A 19,178-nucleotide genomic window follows, 5' to 3' on the forward strand; every position below is an offset into this window, starting at 1 on the left:
AGAGACCACTGGCTGGGAGCCTGCACCAAGTACAGGCCTGGGTGGCCTAGGAGTCACAGAGGTCAGAAGGGTACCCTGAGCCCGGGCAGCTTGGGGACAGCAGGGGCCCTGCCACCCCCCAGCACCCATAATGAGGCTGGTCATGGCATGATGCCTGTGGGTGTCCCAGCTTTGCCACATCTGAAATGTGTGTCTGGAAGGATGGATGGAGGCCACAGCTCACATGGGAAACAGGCTCAGACACGCCAGAGTGACCCAGCCTGAGGCTGGCCTTCCCTTTATTCAGGTTGCTCAAGGAGAGAAAGGGATCCCTACAGAAATCACAACGCCCCAGAGACAGGTGAGATGACGTCAGGGGGGCTCAGAGTGACTGCCCCGCACCCTGCTGTCAGGACCAGGCGGTCACACACAGCAGGTCGAGGCCGAGAGCTCTGGGTGGTCTCATGGAGAGGGATGTGGCCCGGCAGGTCACAGCTGTTCCTTCTGAGCACCGACAGGTCCGGGCTTTTGGGCCAACAGGGGACGGAGGACAAGCTCCTCTATCTGCAAGTTCCTCGTCTTCTCCCTCCAGCAAGTAAGACTCCTTTAACGTGATGCTGGTCACCACTGCCTTTGTGCTGCAGACCCGCCCGAGCACAGGGCCCAGGAGGGGACATACCACCCAGGTTACAGAGAGGTTCCTGGGCTCAGAGAAGCCAGGACAGGAAGCCCGTGGCAGGGCTGGGCCGTCCCAGGGCTCCTGCAGCATCTGGGGGAGCGGGGGGGTGCACTGCCCAGTGACAAGGCCATCTGGGCTCCTAGCCCCAACACCCCGGCCTCGGTCGGAGCAGCCACCGCAGACACTTTCCGGTCTTATTTGTCCCCTTCTGCCAGCTCCCATTTCCTTAGTCATCCCACCCACATGGACCTCGGGCCTGTGGGGTGTCCACTGACCCCATCCAAGGTCACCTCAGCCCATAGTTCAGAGCAGACACACTGCCAGGGGCTCACAGGGGGGTGGGGAGGTTCCGTTTTATACCCATCCCCCAAACCTGGACACCTCCCAGCTGAGGGCATCTGGCAGGAGGCCTGGGCCAGGTGCCCATGAAGCCCTGACATGACAAGATCAAAAGGCCGAGTGAGCGGTGGGCCTGGATCTCCTTCGCTCTCTGTGCAGCCTGCCTGCAGGGACGGTGCTGTCCCTGGAGCCGAGTGCACAGTGAGCACTTTCTTCCCATCCGTCCAACGCCCAGATCTTCAGAACTGTCAGGTGACATTGTTAACACGTGTGTGGAGTGCCGACTCGCGTGGCTTCTGCACTCCCCGGGCAGCCTGTGCTGGGAGCAGGAGTGATGAGCCACCGGGATCCCAGATGCCACTGTAGCGAGGACCGAGGGCATCCAGCTCCCGACCCCAGGAGCCTCCACAGACTTGGATGGCCAGTTACTCAGCTGTGGCCACAGGGATTCACCACAAAGTGCTGACGGGACTTAATCTCAAGCAGAGCAGACACAGGGGCCATAACGGGAGCCCTCTCCTCACCAGCCTGTCCAGAGGCTCAGCAAGGGCATGTCACAAAACCCCGTCCCGCAGCAGGGCAGCCTTGCCTGGGAGCCCCTAGGAACCCCCCCCCTCCTGTAGAGGCTGAGCTGTTTCTGAAAGTCACCTTCTCAGTTGGCTGCAGAAATCTTGTTTGTTTGTTTTGTTTTTTTTTAAACAAAGTTCACAGCACATTGGGAAGAGGAGCCCGGTTCCCAGGGAGCCTGCACGTCCTGGTGCTGGTTTGAATTGTCTGCAAGGACAGCACAGTGCGCTCACTGCCGCCCCTCCTCCCACAGCCGTGTCGAGGCCCCAGTCCAGGGTGAACCTCCAAGGATCTCACCCGGCTCCCGCAAAGGTGTGTGAGCACGCAGGTCTGTGAGTCCCACACTCACGACCGACTGCAAGATCTGCCATCTTTCTTACCACAACCTCCTCCTCAACCCCTGCATCTGCCCTTTCCCACAAACAGACCGAGACCAGTGCCCACGAGTGCCCCAGGGGCTGCTCCACACCTCAGCCCTGTGCCCAGTTGGCCTCTGGTACCTGGGTAGCAGGGCCCTGTGCCTCTCAGCCCATGGCTGGGGCCTGCGTGCCCTGATACAATGCACAGGGCTCACACCTTCATAGGCGTCCACATACCTGGGGCGAGAACATCTGTAAGAGCAGGTGCTGTCACTGACAGGCCATGTTAATGGAAAGGGATCAAGACGCTACAGGAAAGCCCCAGTTCTGCCAGGCAAGGCCCTGACTTACTTCATCAGCTCGGGGTCTTCTTTGTCGTCCTTGGTCGGCGTCACCTTGGTGCCACTCTTCTTGGCACGAGGGCAGCCTGACAAGCTGGTTTCAAAAGAGGAAAAATACAACCATGGTCCCAGAGCAGCAGCACCTCACCCCGGGGTCTGCAGCCCTGGAAGACCCCCGACAGGGTGCACCCCCAAGAGCCCAGCTCTGGTGCAAAGGCAGCTCAGCCTGGCTGCCAGCAACACTGACGTCTTACTTGGACCTTTACACCTTCACCTGAGAAAGAGGCCCCACCCCCCGGCACCCCTGGGTGCGCAGGCTCACCTGCGGTGCGAAGCGTAGTTCCCCGTGATGTGGCCAGAGCCATCGCAGCCAGGCGTGGGGCACCTGCAAAGCAAAGGGACAAGGGAGCTGGGACAGAGCCAGTGAAGACGCCGCCCCAGGGGGCCTCGCAGTAGGTGGTGCCCACCCTGGCCAGCCTTCCACCTGGCCTCCGGCCTTCACTCCTTTGCCAGTGAGACCCCCACGGAGTCCCAGAAAGGCCAAGAGGAGAGCACACCCCCACAGCAGGGATGCTGAGCTCCGAGCCTGGCCTGGTGCAGGGTTTGGGGCTGCAATACAAGGTTCCAGAACACACACCGGCCTTCACTCTACACGGACGGTCAGGGAGGCAAGCCTAGCACCTAGCACCTGGTCTCCGTGGTGTCACTGGGAAGGAGAGGGCTTCCCTGAAGGAGGCTGTGCCGTGTGAGCGCCACCCACACCGTCCCCAGGACCCAGCGTGCTCACCCAGCATGGGGCGGGCTGGCCCCAGGGAAAAGGGGAGCGCGACACACACAGCCCAGCTCCGCCCACACAAAACACTGGGCGGCCGGAGCACAGAGGCCGGAGAAATTCCACTTTAGTGCACGAGCGTGGGCTTCCTTAAGTGATGTTCCCTAAATGAGGTCTGAGCAACGCGAGTATTCCTGCTGCTGTCGCTGCCTCAGCTGCTGGCCTGACTCTGCAGGTGTCCCCGTGAGGGTGCACCCTGGCCGGGGGCTATGGGGACCGGCAGGCCTGTGGTGCGGCATGGGGGAGCCGTTACTCACACCTTCACCCTCCCACACAGAGCCATGGCGCCCACGTGGCCCAAGGGGCCTGGGGACGAGCACGCCGGAGCAGAACACAGGTCTTCGCCTGCCCGACCCCTTCCTCAGTGTCCCCCACCGGCACACACAGTGTCTGGCACTGGGGGCAGGACAGGAAGCTGGTGCAGCCAGCAGATGCCCCACAGCTACAGGGGCACCTCCCAGAACCCTGCCTGTCCCCATAGGAATCCTCGAGGTGGGCACACGGCATGGAGCTCAGTGCCCAGCCTCCTCTGGCCTCTCCTGCCCTCGGGACTTCCTGGGGCCCCTCCTCATCACTGCCACATCAGGCCACACAGCAAATGCCTCCCTGGCGTGGCAGTTGACCAACCAGTCAAATCACCCCCTGACCAGGCTGTGGGGTAACTCACACCCCATTGAGGTTACGATGGTCTGTGTCCCAGTCATATGTGGTCACATTTCAACCCACCGTGTCTGGGACAAGGAGGCTTTTGCATCTTCATAGGAGCCACCCTCAGCTATCCAGGCAGCCACCACCCTCCCCGAGCCCGCAGCACAGCACTCCTCGCTGCCCCCATGTCTCTGCACTGCCTGAGGCCCAGGCGCCAGCCGCTCGGGTCCTTTGGGCCCATGGGGGAGCCCCTCACATGACTCTTAGTACTGAGGCCACAGCCCTGTGACATCCTGCTGCCTCTTCCTCAAATGAGGGGCCTGCAAGTGCTCCCCAGAGGCAAGTGCAGAGTGGAGGGAGGAGGCACTGCTCCGGCCTCTGCTTCTCCTCAGCCTCCACACCGAGTGAGACTCACAGGCTCGCGGGTGGTCGGTGTCCCAGGCCTTGATGAGCTCTGGATGGTGGGGAAGGGCCCTGCAAGGTACAACCCCAGTGGGGCCTGAGTCTAGGGCGGGAACACACACACGGGGTGGTGCCTGCCAGGCCCAGCAGAGGTGGGACCAGCAACCCCAGGGGTCCCACTGAGGCACACCTGCCCCAGGCAGGTGAGACTGTCCTACACTCCTTGCTGCGACCCAATTCAATAGCTTTTCCCAGAGTCGAGTCCAAGAGAGGGTGCTGTCCATGTGGCTGGAGCAGCCTGCAGCACCAGCCCCTCTCGGGGCCCTGAGGACCCACACGGCCAGCTGCAGGGACCGTCCACCACTGGCTTGTGAGTGGGCTGTCTGAGCAGGAGGAAGTGCCTGTGTCTGAGGGGCGTGGCGGTGCACAGGGTCTCCCCTCTGAGTCCCATCCCTGTCCCTACCCTGTGCAGAGTCCCCATCACACCTTTGCACCCCAACTCCCCACACAGAGGGTGCTGAGCAGCCAAGTCCCACCCCTGACCACACGAGGGCACATGAACGGGAAGAGCAAATGGATTTAATTAAAATACAGAAAACATCGTACGAGACTCACTGCACCCAGGTGTCGCTAGGGAGGCCACCGAAAGGTCTCCTTGCAAGGGGTTGGCATAGGTGTCTGTCCCCATCCCTGCCACAGGGCTGGTCGGGAGCAGCCACGCCAGCCACCCACTGACCGGGGGAGGGAGGAGACAGGGAGCCTCCGGCACCGGGAAAGTGCTGGGGCCTGGCCCACCCCTCAGCCAGACAAGCAGGGCTCCCTGGGAGGCACTGGGAAGAGGCTTGCCCAGCCCACCCGAGGCTGAGGGGGAGCTCATTTCACACAAGGAAGACTTTCTGGTGCTACTTCTAAGTATGTTCTGGGTTAAAGTTATCTTTTCAATCCTCACTGGAGGGTATTTTTTCCATTGATTTCTGGAGAGTGGAAGGGAGGGAGGATGGGGAGAGGGAGACAGAGACACATCAATTGGTTGCCTCCCGCCTCTACCAGGGCTGGGAAACTTGCAACCGAAACACTTGCCCTTGACCAGGAATATAACCTGGGACCCTTCAGTCTGCAGGCCGATGCTCTAACCACTGAGCAACCAGCCAGGGCCGGGTTAAAGCTCTTCACAGGCTGTTAGTCTGAGAAGGAGCAACACTCTCGAGCCACATTTCTGGTGTTTTCCCTCCCGCAGCCCTAAGCACACGTGGCCATGGCTCAATCACTCAGGCCCTCAGACTGGAAATCCATGAAAACCAGTCACAGGTAAGAAAGGCCGTCGAATGGGAAAAGAAAACAGGAGAAAGGCTGAGTGGTCCGCTGGGTTTCTGGGGCTGGACCCCAGGCATGAGTCGGGATGAGCTAAGCTGTCACTCCCAGGAAGACCCCTGGCGGCAAACCGGCCCAGTGCCATCTGGGGACAGAGCCCCTTGCAACAAGGCACAAGGAGGCGCTCCCCGTTGCGAGAGCAGCGCACTCGGGGACCTGGGGCTTTCTGCCCGTTTCTAAACCAGCTCAGGGCCTGGAAGCCTTGGCACAGCAGCTCCTCAGCTCAGTGCCAGGCTCTGCTCCGTCTGGCCCCAAGCGGAGTGGCCAGGGAAACTTGTCTGGGCCCAGGGCCTCCCAACACAGAGGCCTGGAGGGAGGAGCAGCCGCAGAGGGTGGCCCGAGGGGCCAGAGGGACACCTTATTCCCCATCTTGGCTCAGCCAGGACCAGCCTGTCACAGCTCAACAGAAGGCATGAACACAAAGGCAAGGACAGTCCGGCTGCACCCCAAGAGGACACTGAGACCGGGAACCTCTGGGAGCATCAAGCAGGCCGTCGGGCAGTGCATTAGGGGCAGGGAGGAGCCGAAGCAGAAAGAGGAGGGGCTCGGCAGACAGAGGGAGGAGCGAGGAGGAGAGGCACATCTGGGGCACCAGGGCCAAGGCCCGCAGCTGGAGGGCTGCAGAGAAGGGGGGCAAGGCGCTTTCTCTTTCACCAGCAACAGCACTTCCTATAGCACGAGCAGCACAGCCTGCAGCGCTGAGTCACGGCCAGCCTGGCGGCAGTGAGGCCAGTTCTGGGCTGGTCCACCCCAAGTGCAGGGGAGCAGGCCCTCGTCAAGGCCCTCAGCACAGGGAGAGAACGGGCCAGGCCACCAGGGGCCCTCAGAGAGGCCGGCAGGGCCAAGAGCAGCACAGGAGCCTACAGCAGCCCAGCTGGTGCGGACAGACAGACAGCAGCCTCAGAGCAGGAGACACAAGCACAGCGACCCCAGCCATGGGAATCGGCTCCTCCACAGCCTTGCCTCTCTGCCCCTTCCTGCAGGCTGGCCAGCCCGGGACTGCAGCCTACGATTTGGGCTGGAGCCTCATGGAAGGGGACAGCAAAGCTAGGGAGCCACCCAAGAGATGGGCGGCCAGGAAGGCAGACATACTTGAGGTCAGCAGAATGGGCAGCCATGAGGTTTCTGAGGCTCTTGTCAGCAAGAGGGCAACCAGAGAGGCTGAAAGAGAAGAGAGGGGGGTAAGCCAAAGAGGGGAGCAGAGCAGGAGAGGAGGAAGACCCCCCACGCAGCACCCCGGCCAGGCAGGCCCGAGCGGGGGACGAACCTGCGGTGGGAGGCATAGTTCCCAGTGATGTGGCCACTGCCGTCACAGCCCGGGGTGGGACAGCTGGACAAAGAAAAAGAGCGTCAGAAGAGAGTGGGGCCCGCCTGCGAGGCCTGCACAGGGACGGCGGTGGCACCTCCTCCTGGGTCACCCCAGGGGCAACACCTCCTCCTCAGCCTTCAGAGCACAGCCTCAGTCTCGGACGGCAGCTCCCACAGAACTTAACTCAGAAGGGAAAAGGGAACCGAATCAAAGCTCCGCTTGAAGTTAGGGTGTCTCAAGCACACGTGTGGGTGCCCATGAACACACAGGGAGATCCTTTCCGAAGAGCATGGCCTTCTCTGAGGACAAGGCCCCTGCCAGAGCCCCAGCTGGCCATCCTGGGGAGCAGCTACGGAGCAGGAGGTTCAGGACAAGAAGAGGAGCCCCAGGTGCGGGCTGGACGCCTGGTGCAGGCGCAGGGCCTCGCCCCTCCTCTGAGAGAGCTGGCTCTCACGGGCCGACCGGAAGGTGTGGGTTGCGTTTGTCTATGAATAGCTCCCAGCAGCTTCCCTGCTCTCCGGTGACACCTGGTTTCCTGAGGACCAGCTCAAAGGGCCAGTCGGCTTCCGGAGCTGAGGGCAGCGGTCAGGCCTGGCCATGGCCGGGCAGATGGCTGTGCTCAGGAGGCCGCTTCCCTCAGCCCTCGGCCTGCTGTGTGCGTAGAACAGGGGCTCTTTCTCATTCTCAGTTGTGTTCTAGGACCACGTGAGAGCCCAGCGCAGTGCGGTGATGACGGGCACTGTCCCCGGTGCCTGGTCGAGCCCCCTATGGACAGAGGGCAGCGGAAGGCCCCGGACAGAGCCGCCCAACCCCCCAGCCCGGCCCGGCCCGGCCCTGGTGTACTCCTGTCCACACTGGTGAGACTTACGTGAGCAGCTCCTTCTTTATGTCCTTGGAGAGAAACTTCAGCTTAAAGTTGGTCAGGGTGACATCCCCGGGGTACTTCCGCTCCTCAAGATTCTCTTCGGACACTTCCTGGTCATCTGCTTCAGAAGAAGCAAAAGAATGGGCTGCTGGCTCTGACTGCAAAAAACCAGCAGGGAGAGGTTTTAACCACTGGCGGGCCGGGCGCCCGCCCAGGGCTGAGGGAGAGGACCCTTCAGAGCAGTGGCCACAGAGGCGTGTCCTGGAGTCTCCTGTCCTCTAGATAAGGGAGAAGAGTACCCCCAACAGACACAGAAGACAGCACCCCAGGGGGCTGGTGTCCCTCGACCTCAGCCAGAGCTGCCCGGGAACAGGAGACCCTGACACCCTCCGCATCCCTGCATGGGGTGGCCTGGTCCAGCGGCCGCTGAGCCGCCTCCTGAACACGGTCCTCGCCACGGAGAGTAGCCCTTCGGGGGGTGCGCCTGGCACAGGGGAGCCAAATCGTCCTGGTGGAAAGGCTGTGACGATGGGGTGGCACAGGAGTAACCACACGCAGAGCACAACAGAATGATCACCATGACCCACGGCCAGCTGGCTCTCGGCTCCCCCCTCTCCTGCCCCCCCACTCCTACCCCCCAAGACGTTGCACCACCGCCGGCACTTCCTAAGGCCGGCCCACACAGGCGTCGCGGAGCCTCATGGCGCACCCCCAGCACTGGCTCTCGCTCTGTGTCCCTGCAAGTGTTCAGCCTCTTGGGGCTGAGGTGCCCCTTTGGAAATGGAGCTCAGGGGAGCCCCTCACAGGCCTTCTGGGGTCAAAGGAGGACATGCCCTAGAGCACCAGCCCCGAGAAGGACTGCTCGAGGTCTTGTCGCCGTTATTGACTCATTCGCTTGATTGAGTTGCAAGCTATTGGCCAATGTCATCCCAACAAATTTAATTTTTTAAAAAACTGCTCTTCAGCATGGACAGGGCTCCCAGAAGTACTGAGCAGGGAGCATCCGGAGGCCATGGGTGTGGGACAGTGCGGCTACGCTGGAAGGAGTGTCTGAGCTGGGAGCCAGGATCGTGGTGCAGGGACGGAGAATGCCTGGCTCAGGAGGTGTTGCCAGGGGTGGCCCCATGGACAGGGCTCCCATGACCGGGAGAGACAGCTGGGGAGAGGAAGGGGCAGGGCTGAGCTGAGGCTTCTGCCTGGAGGGGCTGCCGGCTGCAAGGCAGAGCATGGGAACAGGCTTCAGTGGTGGGAACCTCGGGGCGGGGCCTCTGGGCCACCCCATAGATCAGTGATTCTCAACCTCCTTAGTGCTGCGACCCTGTAATACGTCGGGTACTCGTATGTGGGCGTATCTGCATGTGGGCGGACCCGCCTGGAGACGGATAGAGGAGCGGTGTCTCGGTTCCTAAGACCATCGGGAAACACATATTTCCGATGGTCTTAGGCGACCCCTGTGAAAGGGTCGTTCGAGTCCCAAAGGGGTTGCGACCCACAGGTTGAGAACCGCTGCCATAGATGACGGTCAGTCCTGGGAGGGACAAGGATGCTCGGAGAGAAGGGGGCCGCTCAGGGGTGGGGATCAGCTAGAGGAGGGCTGAGGAAAGGGCCAGTGAAGGAGACAAAGGGGGCCACTGGAGACAAGTCGCTGGGAGAGGGGGTGCAGATGAATCCTGGGGGCAAGACAGGAACAAGGATAACACAGACGCAGAGGCCCCCACCTGCACTGCAGCCCCCACACAGGAGGGTCCTGACTACAGACGGGACTCTGCCAAACAGGGAGAAAGCGGGAGCACAGCTCGCAGTGGGCGGGTCTTGGCCAGCCTCCCTCCACTGGGGCTCAGTCTCAGAGGCACCCCTCCTCGGCGCCAAACACCAAGTTACAGCCATGTGACCTCAGTCTGGGGCCTCATATGACACATGTAGAGGGAGCCTGGCTCACCAGCAAGACAGAATCACGGAGGTGACAGGTGCTCAGATGGGAGGTCTCCCTGCCACCTCCTCCTCCACAGGGACCTGCCCTGCCCTCCAGGGAGGAGGGGGGCTAGCGGAGAGAAGGGGGTGAGGGGACCTGCCCACACTGCAGAGCTACCAGGGCGGTGCCGGCCCGCAGAGCTGGGCTTTGCTGTTCAAGACGCACAGCTCTTCGGGGAAAAGCCCTCAATCAGTCAGCATCTCAGCTGGGTGGAGCGACTGGGCAGGGACTGCCTGCGGCGCCCAGACCACAGCCCAGCACAGGCGCCCAGCTTTTTGCTCTTTACCAGGCGGTGCTTGTCTTGGGACCAGGCCACTGCCCAGCACGGAGGCTCTGAGGCCAAGAGTTCTCTCCTGCCTCTGTCCACGGAGCCAGGTGGCCTGGAGGGCCCAGGGATGCTGCTGGGGTTCAGGTGTGCCTATTTGGGAAGCAGGTTGGCGGGAAGCCCCCAAAACTAAGGAGCTCAGAGCCATTCCAAAGTCATCCCTTGCGGGGACTGAAAGAAGCCCCCTCTTCCCTGGACTCTCCGAGGCCCCACCATGTCTTAGAGGCAAGGAGACTGCGCTCTCAGAGGGACACAGACACTGCACGCCACTGGCAGAAACCCCCCAGAGGCGGCTGAGTCCTCGCTGCCTGAGGGTGCAGAACCTAGTGCAAAGGGACAGGACCCCTCAGGCCACACACCCACCTCCTCGGGCTCCTCCTCTCGCTGGCGGCTGGGCTTGGTGTAGTCCAGAGGCCGGTCCCATTCATCCTGGTGGGAGGCCTGGCTGGACTGGGGCGTCATGGAGCTTCCGGGGGCACTGGTGCTGCTCTGGCGCTGAGAGGCCTCGGGAGCCTTCACCCCGGGCTCGGGGCCGCCACTGCCAGGGAACATGCCCTCCCGCCTGCGGTGCCTGCGCATACTCAGGTCCAGGGTCCCATGCTCATCCACCTCGATGGCCACTGCCTACAACGCAAAGGGGCATCTGCGTCCTGACCCCACGCCCTCCGCGTGGGCCTCGAGGTCCCGAATGCGGCGCTGCAGAGCGCCAGACCTGCTTCCCTCAGAAGGAAATAGCCAGACAGGAAGAAGCACCTCTGAGGCCCAGATGGAGGACTTGGGACCTCCCTCCTTCGGTCTCCATGGACCACAAACCAGGCCCTGAGGGCATGAGCATGGTCAGATGAGAACATGTGCAGGACCCTCAGTCTCAGGGAGACACGAGGGAACGTGTGTGTGTGTGTGTGTGTGTGTCCCTCAGTCTCAGGAGACACAAGGGAACATGTGTGTGCATGACCCTCAGACTCAAGGAGACACGTTGGAACACACATGTGCACAGCCACGTAGTCCCTCTTCAGGCTCAGCACACAGAGCTCTCAGAAGGCACCCATCCAAGCTCTCTGCTCATCAGGAGCCACAGCGGAGGGAGAGGGAGAAAACAGCACCCTCCCCAGATGGACGGGTGGTCCTGAGAACGCCTCCCTCAGGCCTGTGGCCCTGACTGCAAACTCCTCCCACGATGTCCGCCTCCGAGGGGCCCTGAGGGGATACACCCACCTTGCTGGGCGCCCCCGGTGGCTTCGTGCTGAGGTTCTCGGGCCTCTCCCAGCAGCGTGTGGAGAGGTTCAGGATGGCAGTGGCGGCCATGTGCGCAGCCTCGGCGTCATGAGCGTAGTCGAAGCCTGCAGGAGAGGAGGGAGAGCAGGAGCTGTGCTGGGGGAGGAGGCCTTTGGGAAAGGTTTGGCTGCAAAGAGCGAACAACACCGCGCTGATGTGCAGCTTGAACAGCAGGTGGCACGCAGAGGCACACGGGACGGTAGGGTGGGGTGCACAGGGCAGAGCTGCAGGGAAGGGGTGGAGGGCAGGGCCGTTCAGGCTGCTCACATGTGCCCACACCCAGCTCCCACTCGTCCTCCTATTTGGGACTGAGGAGGCTGTGTCTGGCCTGACCAAAATGTGTGCAGAAAGAGTAAAACCCTCCAAAGACATTCCAGCATCCCTGATATTTTAAACAAAAACAAGTTGCCCATTGGTGAATGGTTATCAAAAGACTAAAGAATTCTGCAAACAGGATGACTGTTGGAATACCACCCAAGTAGGACAATTGTGTCAATCATCTCAAAAGGCTGCTTTTGGTGCCCCATAATAGCCCCTGCTTTAGTAAAGTCACATTGATGTTCAAACAAACATAAGGCATAAAATGGTATCTTTCCTCGTCATTGTGCTCTCAGGTCTGAGATTTCTGAGTGATCACAACTTCCGACTTGCGGGGCTCGTGGGCGCTGGGGTCAGGGTGCCGGCGGGAAGGCCGGCTGCCCTGTCCTCGCGAGTGGGCGAGGCGCCATGCTCCAGCACGGTCGTCTCGATCGGCGTCTTTATGATCAACGGGCAGGAAACCCGTCACTGCTGGCTCAGCCGATTCCCGCCAGCAGAGGCCAGTTCCACCAGGGACAGTGGGGGCGCTTTCCCTTTCGCACGCACTTCCAGGGCTCAGGGGCTGGCAGGCAGTGTGATAAGTGACAACAGGGCAGGAAGGGTGTTCCTGGAGGGTCATGTCTATTAGTACAAATACCCAGAAACTTTGTTGCTTACTGTCACAAAGAACACCTTGCATCCACTGAGCTGCCCCCAGCAGGAAGGGAAATGGCTCCTGTCAGGTACCAGGCTCAACACAGCAGATGTCTGACCCACCCCGAACACACACAAACACATGCATGCGCACCAATGCACCCACACATGTGCGCACACATACACACACTCACATGCACACACACCCGCACACGCCCTGCCTCACTCTGGGAATAAACAGGCTGGAAGTAGGTGGCCAGGAGAGGGGGACCTGGCAGGGTGACCACAGCAGCAACATCATTCTCAAGCCTTTGGACACACACCCCACAAAGGGCCTGGTTTTGTTTCACGAATAGTGAGCCTGATGGTGAACAAGGAGGGTGGACCCTGGGACAGCTAAGCCCTGGGTCCGGCCCGTCAGCCCCCGGGCAGACACCCTCCTGGCCAGGGTCCCTCCACTGTTCCTCACTCTACACCTCCCAGGAGCCATGCTCCCCAACTTACATTTAAAGGCTTTAGGTGAGGTTTCGCTGGTCTGAATCTTTGGGGCAAGCATGCGTTTGCCAAAAACCTGAGCATCAAAACTTGCGTAGTCAAAGGTGACCTTGGAGAACTTCTCCAGCTCCTTCGCCAGGTTGGCCCTGGGCGTGGAAGGGGCCACACTGGGCCGGTAGCTTCCATATGGAGGGACCTCGAGCTGCTTCACGAAGCACATGGGTCTGGGGTGCAGGACAGATGCAGAACCATGAGGACAGGACCCAGGAGCCCAGTGCTACTCATCCCCCAACCTGCACAGGGGCCCCTCAGAGCCAGTGGACAGACCCCTGGGAGACCCTCCCCCATGTCCCACCACTAACAGCTGCCTGGGGCCTGGTCAGTGTGAGGAAGAATGACCTGACCCCTTGCAGACAGCATTAGCCAGAGGAGGCAGGGCCTGCGACCTTAGGAGAGCAGGTTTCAAACAGCTCAGCAACAGTGCACGGGAGCCCTTGGCCGCGGGCCGCCCCAGAGCAGCCCCCAGCGGAGATGGTATGGGCCCAGGGAGGAAGCTCTGCAGCAGGTGTCCGAGAGCCCTCGAGGAGAACCCTCAAGACTGGCCCGACGCAGCTCTTCACGGGCAGGGACGGCGGAGATGGCCCTTGAAGGGACAGGCATGGGAAAGCCACCGCAGGGTGCCATTCTTTGTTACTGAAGCTCTTGGAAGAGTTCGGATGTTTAAATACACAAGAGGCAGCATTGAAGACCAGCCCAGAGAACACAGGAGCCGGGCAGGAAGACCACCGGGAGGAGACTGCCAACCACTCAGGACGAAGGAGCCTGGGCACCCCCCTCCCCCCTGCAGCAGGCCAGAGACTCCTGTGCGCCCTGAAACTGCCCTCCAGCTTCATGCTGGGAGGCCCGCGGCTGCTTGAGGCACCAGCACACGCCCACACCCACACCCACAGGCACGCGCTGCCCACAGGCAGCCCCTCCAGTGCTGTGGTGCTTGCACTCGCCTGAGGATCCGCTCTGAGCTGGAGTCAGTCTTGGAAGGATCTCCTGTCTGCGGCTGTTGCTTCTCGTGAGATTTGGCTAACTTTTCTGCAGCAGCAATGGGACACCCAGACAAACTAGAGAAGGACAAGGGGACAGCTGAGCCTCCCCTCTGGGCCGCCTGCTGGGCCGGGGACACGGCAAGAGCCTGCGGGGCCTAGGAAGCTGTCACTCCTCCAGAGTTGGCTTTTTCTTCTGCTCTGGGCTCGAGCACCAAAGCAGCCGCTGTTCAGGTGGTTTGTTTAAGGAAATTCTAAACCAGTGACACCAAGGTCTGCCCTCACCTTGTGGCTGCCCTGAGGGGCCACGGCAGGCCCTGCGCACCCATGACCGCCCTCACCACGCCCAGCTTCGCAAGTACCTCCTGTGCGTGTTCCGGTTGCTGTTCACGTGGCCCTGGCCAGTGCAGCCGGGGGTGGGGCACTTGAGCACGTTCTCGTGCATGGCCAAGACTGCAAGAGAAGGATGAGCACAGCCTGAGGCACACCGCACCTTGAGCAGCCTCAGCCCAGTCAGGGCATGTCCCCCACCCCCCGGCCGCTCCCTGCCTCCCTGGGGCAGAAACGGACTCAGCTTAACAACCCCTGGCTGTGCAGTGTGACTGGCTCCAGCCAACCTCCGGTTCAGTTACTGCCTCCAGCCTGGGACCAGGACAGGCTTGCCCCGAGCAAACCCAGCCCCTGCCCAGAGGTGGCCTCATCTCCCTCAGCTCTGCCTCCCGTGCCCATCTTCAGGGGGCCCTGACCCAAGCTGCCTTCTCAAGGTGCATGACTGGGCACGCTCCATGTCCCCAGCCTCATAGGGCTCACATGTGGGCATCTGGACAGTGCCAATCCAAGGAACAGGGCCCAAGTGGCCATTTGGACACCTTCCAAACACCATCTGTGTCCTGAGCTCTGCGGAGCTACTCACTCTCTGGAGGGATCCTGTCCTTGTGGGGACACCCTGACAGGCTGCGGTGGTGCGGGTACAGCCCTGTCACGTGCCCGGTGCCATCACAGCCCGGGGTTGGGCACTTGATCTCACGTTTCTCTGCTCTTGAGGAATCTAAACACACAACACACCAGTCAGAAGGTGCCCAGGAAGTTGCATGCTGGGTGGTGAGGACAGCTGATCCTTCTCTCTGGGCATCCAGAGAGGAGAGTGGCCAGCCTGCCCGAGAGCCCCAGAGGGACCAGGGCTGCACAGCAAGCTGACTCCAGAGGACCAGTCCGCACACGTGGGCTGCCCAGAGCCCGGAGAAGCCCGAGACTGACCGAGCACCCCGAGAGCAGCTACGCAGCCATGCCCGGTCCCTCTGCCACTGGTTCAGAGTGAGGGCACACCTGCCGGAGCCCCACCCTCAGGGTCAGCCTCTGCAGAGAAAGGAGGCGGTCAGGGCGAAGGTCCCTACCAGGACTGATCATCTGTTTGTGACAAAATGAAGAGGACAAAGAAGTTAAGAAACTTACCCAAATCACATGCCTACTTAATGCTGGGGCGGAGATTTAAGCTCAAGCCTCAGTGACCGGCCTCATCGCTCTCTGCAAGGCCAGAGAGGTCACTCGTGCATGTGGGGGCCCGAAGGGGACACCTGTCAGGGCACTGGTGATCTCCAGAGCCTGGCCTTTGCCCTGGAGAAGCTCCTGGGCAGAGCCACCCCCCTGGGAGAACCAAGAGGCCACAGCCTTTCTCACAGGGAGGCCTCGCAAAGCCTGGCACCAGCCTTATGGGCCTGCCTGGCACAGCCTGGTGCTCCCAGCCCAGCCACCAGCATCTGTCCCCTGGGTCCCTGCCCTCAACTTTAGCCCTGAAAGCAGGGCACTGCATCTGGGTCCCTAACGTCCATCCCACAGGTGTGAGTCCCTGAACACCTGGGCCTGGGCTGTCACTGGTCTGTATCCCCTCCCCAACAGGGTCCCACTGAACTGTGGGCCCCAAGTCTGCCTTCAGACTGACACCCCACACCACCCCCGAGTCCCTGTCACCTTCACTCCAGCATCCTCATGTCCATGTCCCCTCAAGGCCTGTGCAGGAGCCTGTGCTGGCCTGACTTAGAGCCCCAAACTGCTGTCCCTCAGTCTGCCACCCCCAAAGGGTCTCCCTTGATAGCTCTCCTCGGGTTGAAATAACGTCCCCATCTGTGTCCCCTCCGCTGTGCCCCTGAATATCTGACCTTGCGCCGGTCCCACAAGAGCGAGTGTCCCCAGAAAACATGGCCCTGTGTCTCCACAAGCGAGGCGGCCTCATGACCTACAACTCACGCAAGTCCCTCCCAACCCGGTGGCTCCCCAGGCTGTGGCTGAGCCACTGAGTTGGGTGACTGTCCCTCCCTCGCCTCTGCTCAGCTGGTGCCTCGGCTCAGTGCTGCTTTCTGGTGGCCCTGTGTGTGCAGCGCGAGCCCTGTCCTCAGACTCGATGCCTCGCTCTGTGGCCTGTGATCTTTGCCCCTCGGCTACGCTACATCAGGCCGGGTCTCTGCTGGTGGCACCTGCACACCTGGTGTCCCCAGGGGAGGGGCAGGGATGGGCATGTGGGGCCTGCGCCAGCCCTACCTTTGCTGCAGTAGGTCTTCCGCGTGGCATCCAGGGGCCTGGCCACCTTCACTGGCTCACCCAGGCCCAGCTCCCCGGGCTCGCACGCAGCCCGAACCTGCTCAGCTTTCAGGGCGATGGCCTGCTCCAGGAGGCCCAGGTTCCCCCGTGTCATCATGTCGTGCATCTCGGACTCATCCGTGACCTCGGACTTCTGGGAGCTCGAGTCCTCATCCTTGCCATCATCAGACCGCAGCTCCACCAGGACAGAGTACTCGGGCTTGCGGCTGTGGGGTTCAGGGGCCTGTTCTGGGGGGGAACGAGGGGCGCCCTCCCGGCAGGTCACATCAGGAGTGATCTCCTCCTCGTCCTCTTCGTCTTCCTCATCCTCGGTCTCCTCCTCCTCCTCCTCCTCTTCTTCTTCCTCCTCTTCCTCTTCCTCCTCCTCTTCAGCTTCCTCCTCCTCTTTCTCCTCGTGGTCCCCAGAGACTGTTTGCTGGTGGAGCGCCTCGCTGGCCACGCCCTCCAGGAACTGAGGGCCGGGCCCCTGAGTGTACTCACTGGTGACCTCGATGACCTCCTCGATGTCGTCTGGTTGGATAAAGACCTCCTTCTCCCCTCTGTCGCTGGCGGCCCCTCCTTCCGCTTCCTCCTGCACCAGGTGCAGGACACCAGGGCCCGGCTTGGCCTGCTGGCCAGAGCCCTCCCTGACCAGGGGCTCCTCAGCGACGTGGCCCAGGTCTAGGAGGGAAGTGGCGATGGCTTCCTGGAAGCTGCTGTAGCTGCCTTTGGAGGAGCCTATGGGGGTGCCGGCGGGGTTGGAACTGAACTGAGACTGGATGGGGCTCCTTCCTGCACAAGATCAGAAAAGCCACATGGAGGGCCCCCGAGGAGGGCGGATGTCCAGGCTTCTGTCCCCGTCCAGGAGTAGCCGTCAGTGGGGTCATTTGCATCACTGCCACTGCCTGGATCTGGAGGTCACAGTGGACTTTTTAGGGGCAGATAGGGTCACTCCATTGTGGTACTTTCTCACATCACTTCACAAAGTGGAGCTCAAAGAATACATTCGATTTTTTAAAATTGTTTCAAAATTGAAAAGTAGTAAACAAATTTATACTTTGCAAAGGACCCAAATTTAAATGTTTTCAGGGCGATGACTAAAATGTGGGGTGCTCCCCGCGCTGGCCCTGCAGTCCGTGCTCCAAGGGACGGAACACCCTCGGGCACCGCCAGCGCTACAGGAGGCAGGTGTGGGGACCTGCAGGACTGGCAACAAGTTACCCAAACCCGCCTCGGACCGAGGAGCTCGGGGGTGCAACGGGGTGTGGACCTTGGCCCGTCACACCAGCATTTGCCAAGGGCAGGGTGCCCCACAGGGTCCCCCTCAATCCTCCTCCATCTCACCAAGCGCCAAACAGCCCCAGGCTTCACTTCCCAAGGGCCACACAGCTGTGTCCATGTGTCAGTCTCTCACGTGCACAGACACACACCCAGTCACACAGCGTTCACACAGCGCAGGCGCGGCCTCGCAGGAAGCCCGCCGCCTGTGGACAGGGCGCCCTTGTTCTCAGGAAGGGCTTTCTTGGCAGGGCACTCCCGGCCCAGGTGGTGGCTCTCTGGGACACACTGGGAGCCTTGATTCAGGACAGAAAGAACAACAAGGCACCTTCAGTGGGAGGGGGGCGCCGAGCCCCCTCCTGCCCTGCCAGCTCGGCCTCGGCCTCCTCCAGAGCTCCTTCCGACTCCTCTGAAACAGAGGCATCCTTCACCTCGGCGCCCTCGCTGCCCTCGCTGTCCACGCCGTAGCCCTCGTCCAGAGCCAGCTTCAGAGGGGGTGACTTCCGCTTGGACACCAGGTGCTGGGCCTCGGGGCCCTCCAGCTTCCTCTTCTTGGCCAGAGGGCAGCTCTGTAAACTGGAGGAAGCGGGCCAGGCTGAGGCCACCCACCCTGACTCCCTGCCTCCCCTGCTCTTCACCCTGTTCCTCTTGGCATCACATCGCCATCCCTCTGCTGGAAGCCCCAGACTCGTTGGCGGGGTTGCATGGACCCCCCAGTGTGCCCCGGGTCTGCCCTGAGCTCTCCTACAGTCCTGCGGCCTCCCAGCAGCCCAACTGGGAGAGCCAGCGCTCTGCCTCAGCTGGGACAGCCCCTCCGTAACAGGTGGCGTGGGAGGACACCGGCTCAGCAGCCTTGGGCAGACGTGGAAGGTTCTAGATCCACAAAAGGCCCAGAGAGGTGGATGGGCTACAGCATCCCAGCAGCCCACCCTCCTTCCCAGGAACCAGGGTGAGGCCCACAGGCCTCCTTACCTCCGGTGCCTGGAGTACTTGCCACGGATGTGCCCCGAGCCCGAGCATCCCGGCGTGGGGCAGCTGGGGAGGCAAGCAGAGCGGTCACTGGGGGAGGGGCCCACCCCAGACCTCACCCGGGGCCAGAAGACTGTCTCCAAGCTGTTGGTCTCAGAACAGCCGCTTGCAGTGGCAAAAAACAAGTGAAATCACTCCCCCACGTAAGTAACTTCAGGAGGGTGTCTGTGTGGAGGCAAGGCTCCCAGTGCGCAGCTCCGGGAAGGCGCTCCCTCTCCACAGATGAGCCAAGTTTCCCCAGGGCTGAGCAGGCTCCGAGGCTGGCCCAGGGCAACACACAGATGCTGGGATTCTCTGGCCACCACGGGGGCCCAGCAGCGCTGAGGCCGTGGCCTGCAGCCTCGCCCGGCGCTGAGCCAGTGCCTGCAGGAAGGACCATGCAAACACGAAGGTGTGGCGGCCACACCTGGTGTGATGAAGCCAAGAGGATCGGTGACCCAGGAGCTGCCACGAGACCTTGGAGGGGGTGATGGGGGGCCTCTCCCAGCTCCCCTCAGGGCTGGTGAATGAACGTGGATGGAGACGAGACCCCAGGAGTTCCTCACCCTTCA

General features: G+C 61.6%; 1 protein-coding gene across 5 annotated transcripts in view; it reads right to left on the bottom strand.

Annotated features, from left to right (window-relative positions):
* Nucleotides 1-19,178, bottom strand: part of MYT1 (myelin transcription factor 1) — a 62,769-nt gene that overhangs the window by 12,459 nt on the left and 31,132 nt on the right. For 4 of the 5 annotated variants that reach the window (XM_070419534.1, XM_070419532.1, XM_070419530.1 and 1 more), the window contains exons 5-18: nt 18,571-18,633; nt 17,927-18,174; nt 16,282-17,112; nt 14,660-14,794; nt 14,109-14,199; nt 13,716-13,824; nt 12,719-12,938; nt 11,204-11,328; nt 10,352-10,612; nt 7,695-7,849; nt 6,785-6,847; nt 6,610-6,678; nt 2,587-2,649; nt 2,275-2,358 (exon numbers count right to left, since the gene is read on the bottom strand). In XM_070419534.1, the coding sequence (XP_070275635.1) occupies nt 2,275-2,358; nt 2,587-2,649; nt 6,610-6,678; nt 6,785-6,847; nt 7,695-7,849; nt 10,352-10,612; nt 11,204-11,328; nt 12,719-12,938; nt 13,716-13,824; nt 14,109-14,199; nt 14,660-14,794; nt 16,282-17,112; nt 17,927-18,174; nt 18,571-18,633 (2,517 nt within the window). The remainder of the gene's footprint in view (nt 1-2,274; nt 2,359-2,586; nt 2,650-6,609; nt 6,679-6,784; nt 6,848-7,694; nt 7,850-10,351; nt 10,613-11,203; nt 11,329-12,718; nt 12,939-13,715; nt 13,825-14,108; nt 14,200-14,659; nt 14,795-16,281; nt 17,113-17,926; nt 18,175-18,570; nt 18,634-19,178) is intronic. The other variant, XM_070419533.1, reaches the window with a different exon arrangement.

The sequence above is a fragment of the Myotis yumanensis genome, unplaced genomic scaffold (genome assembly GCF_028538775.1).
Source record: "Myotis yumanensis isolate MYYU_CA2020_CCGP unplaced genomic scaffold, mMyoYum1.0.hap1 SCAF_7, whole genome shotgun sequence".
NCBI lineage: Eukaryota > Metazoa > Chordata > Mammalia > Chiroptera > Vespertilionidae > Myotis > Myotis yumanensis.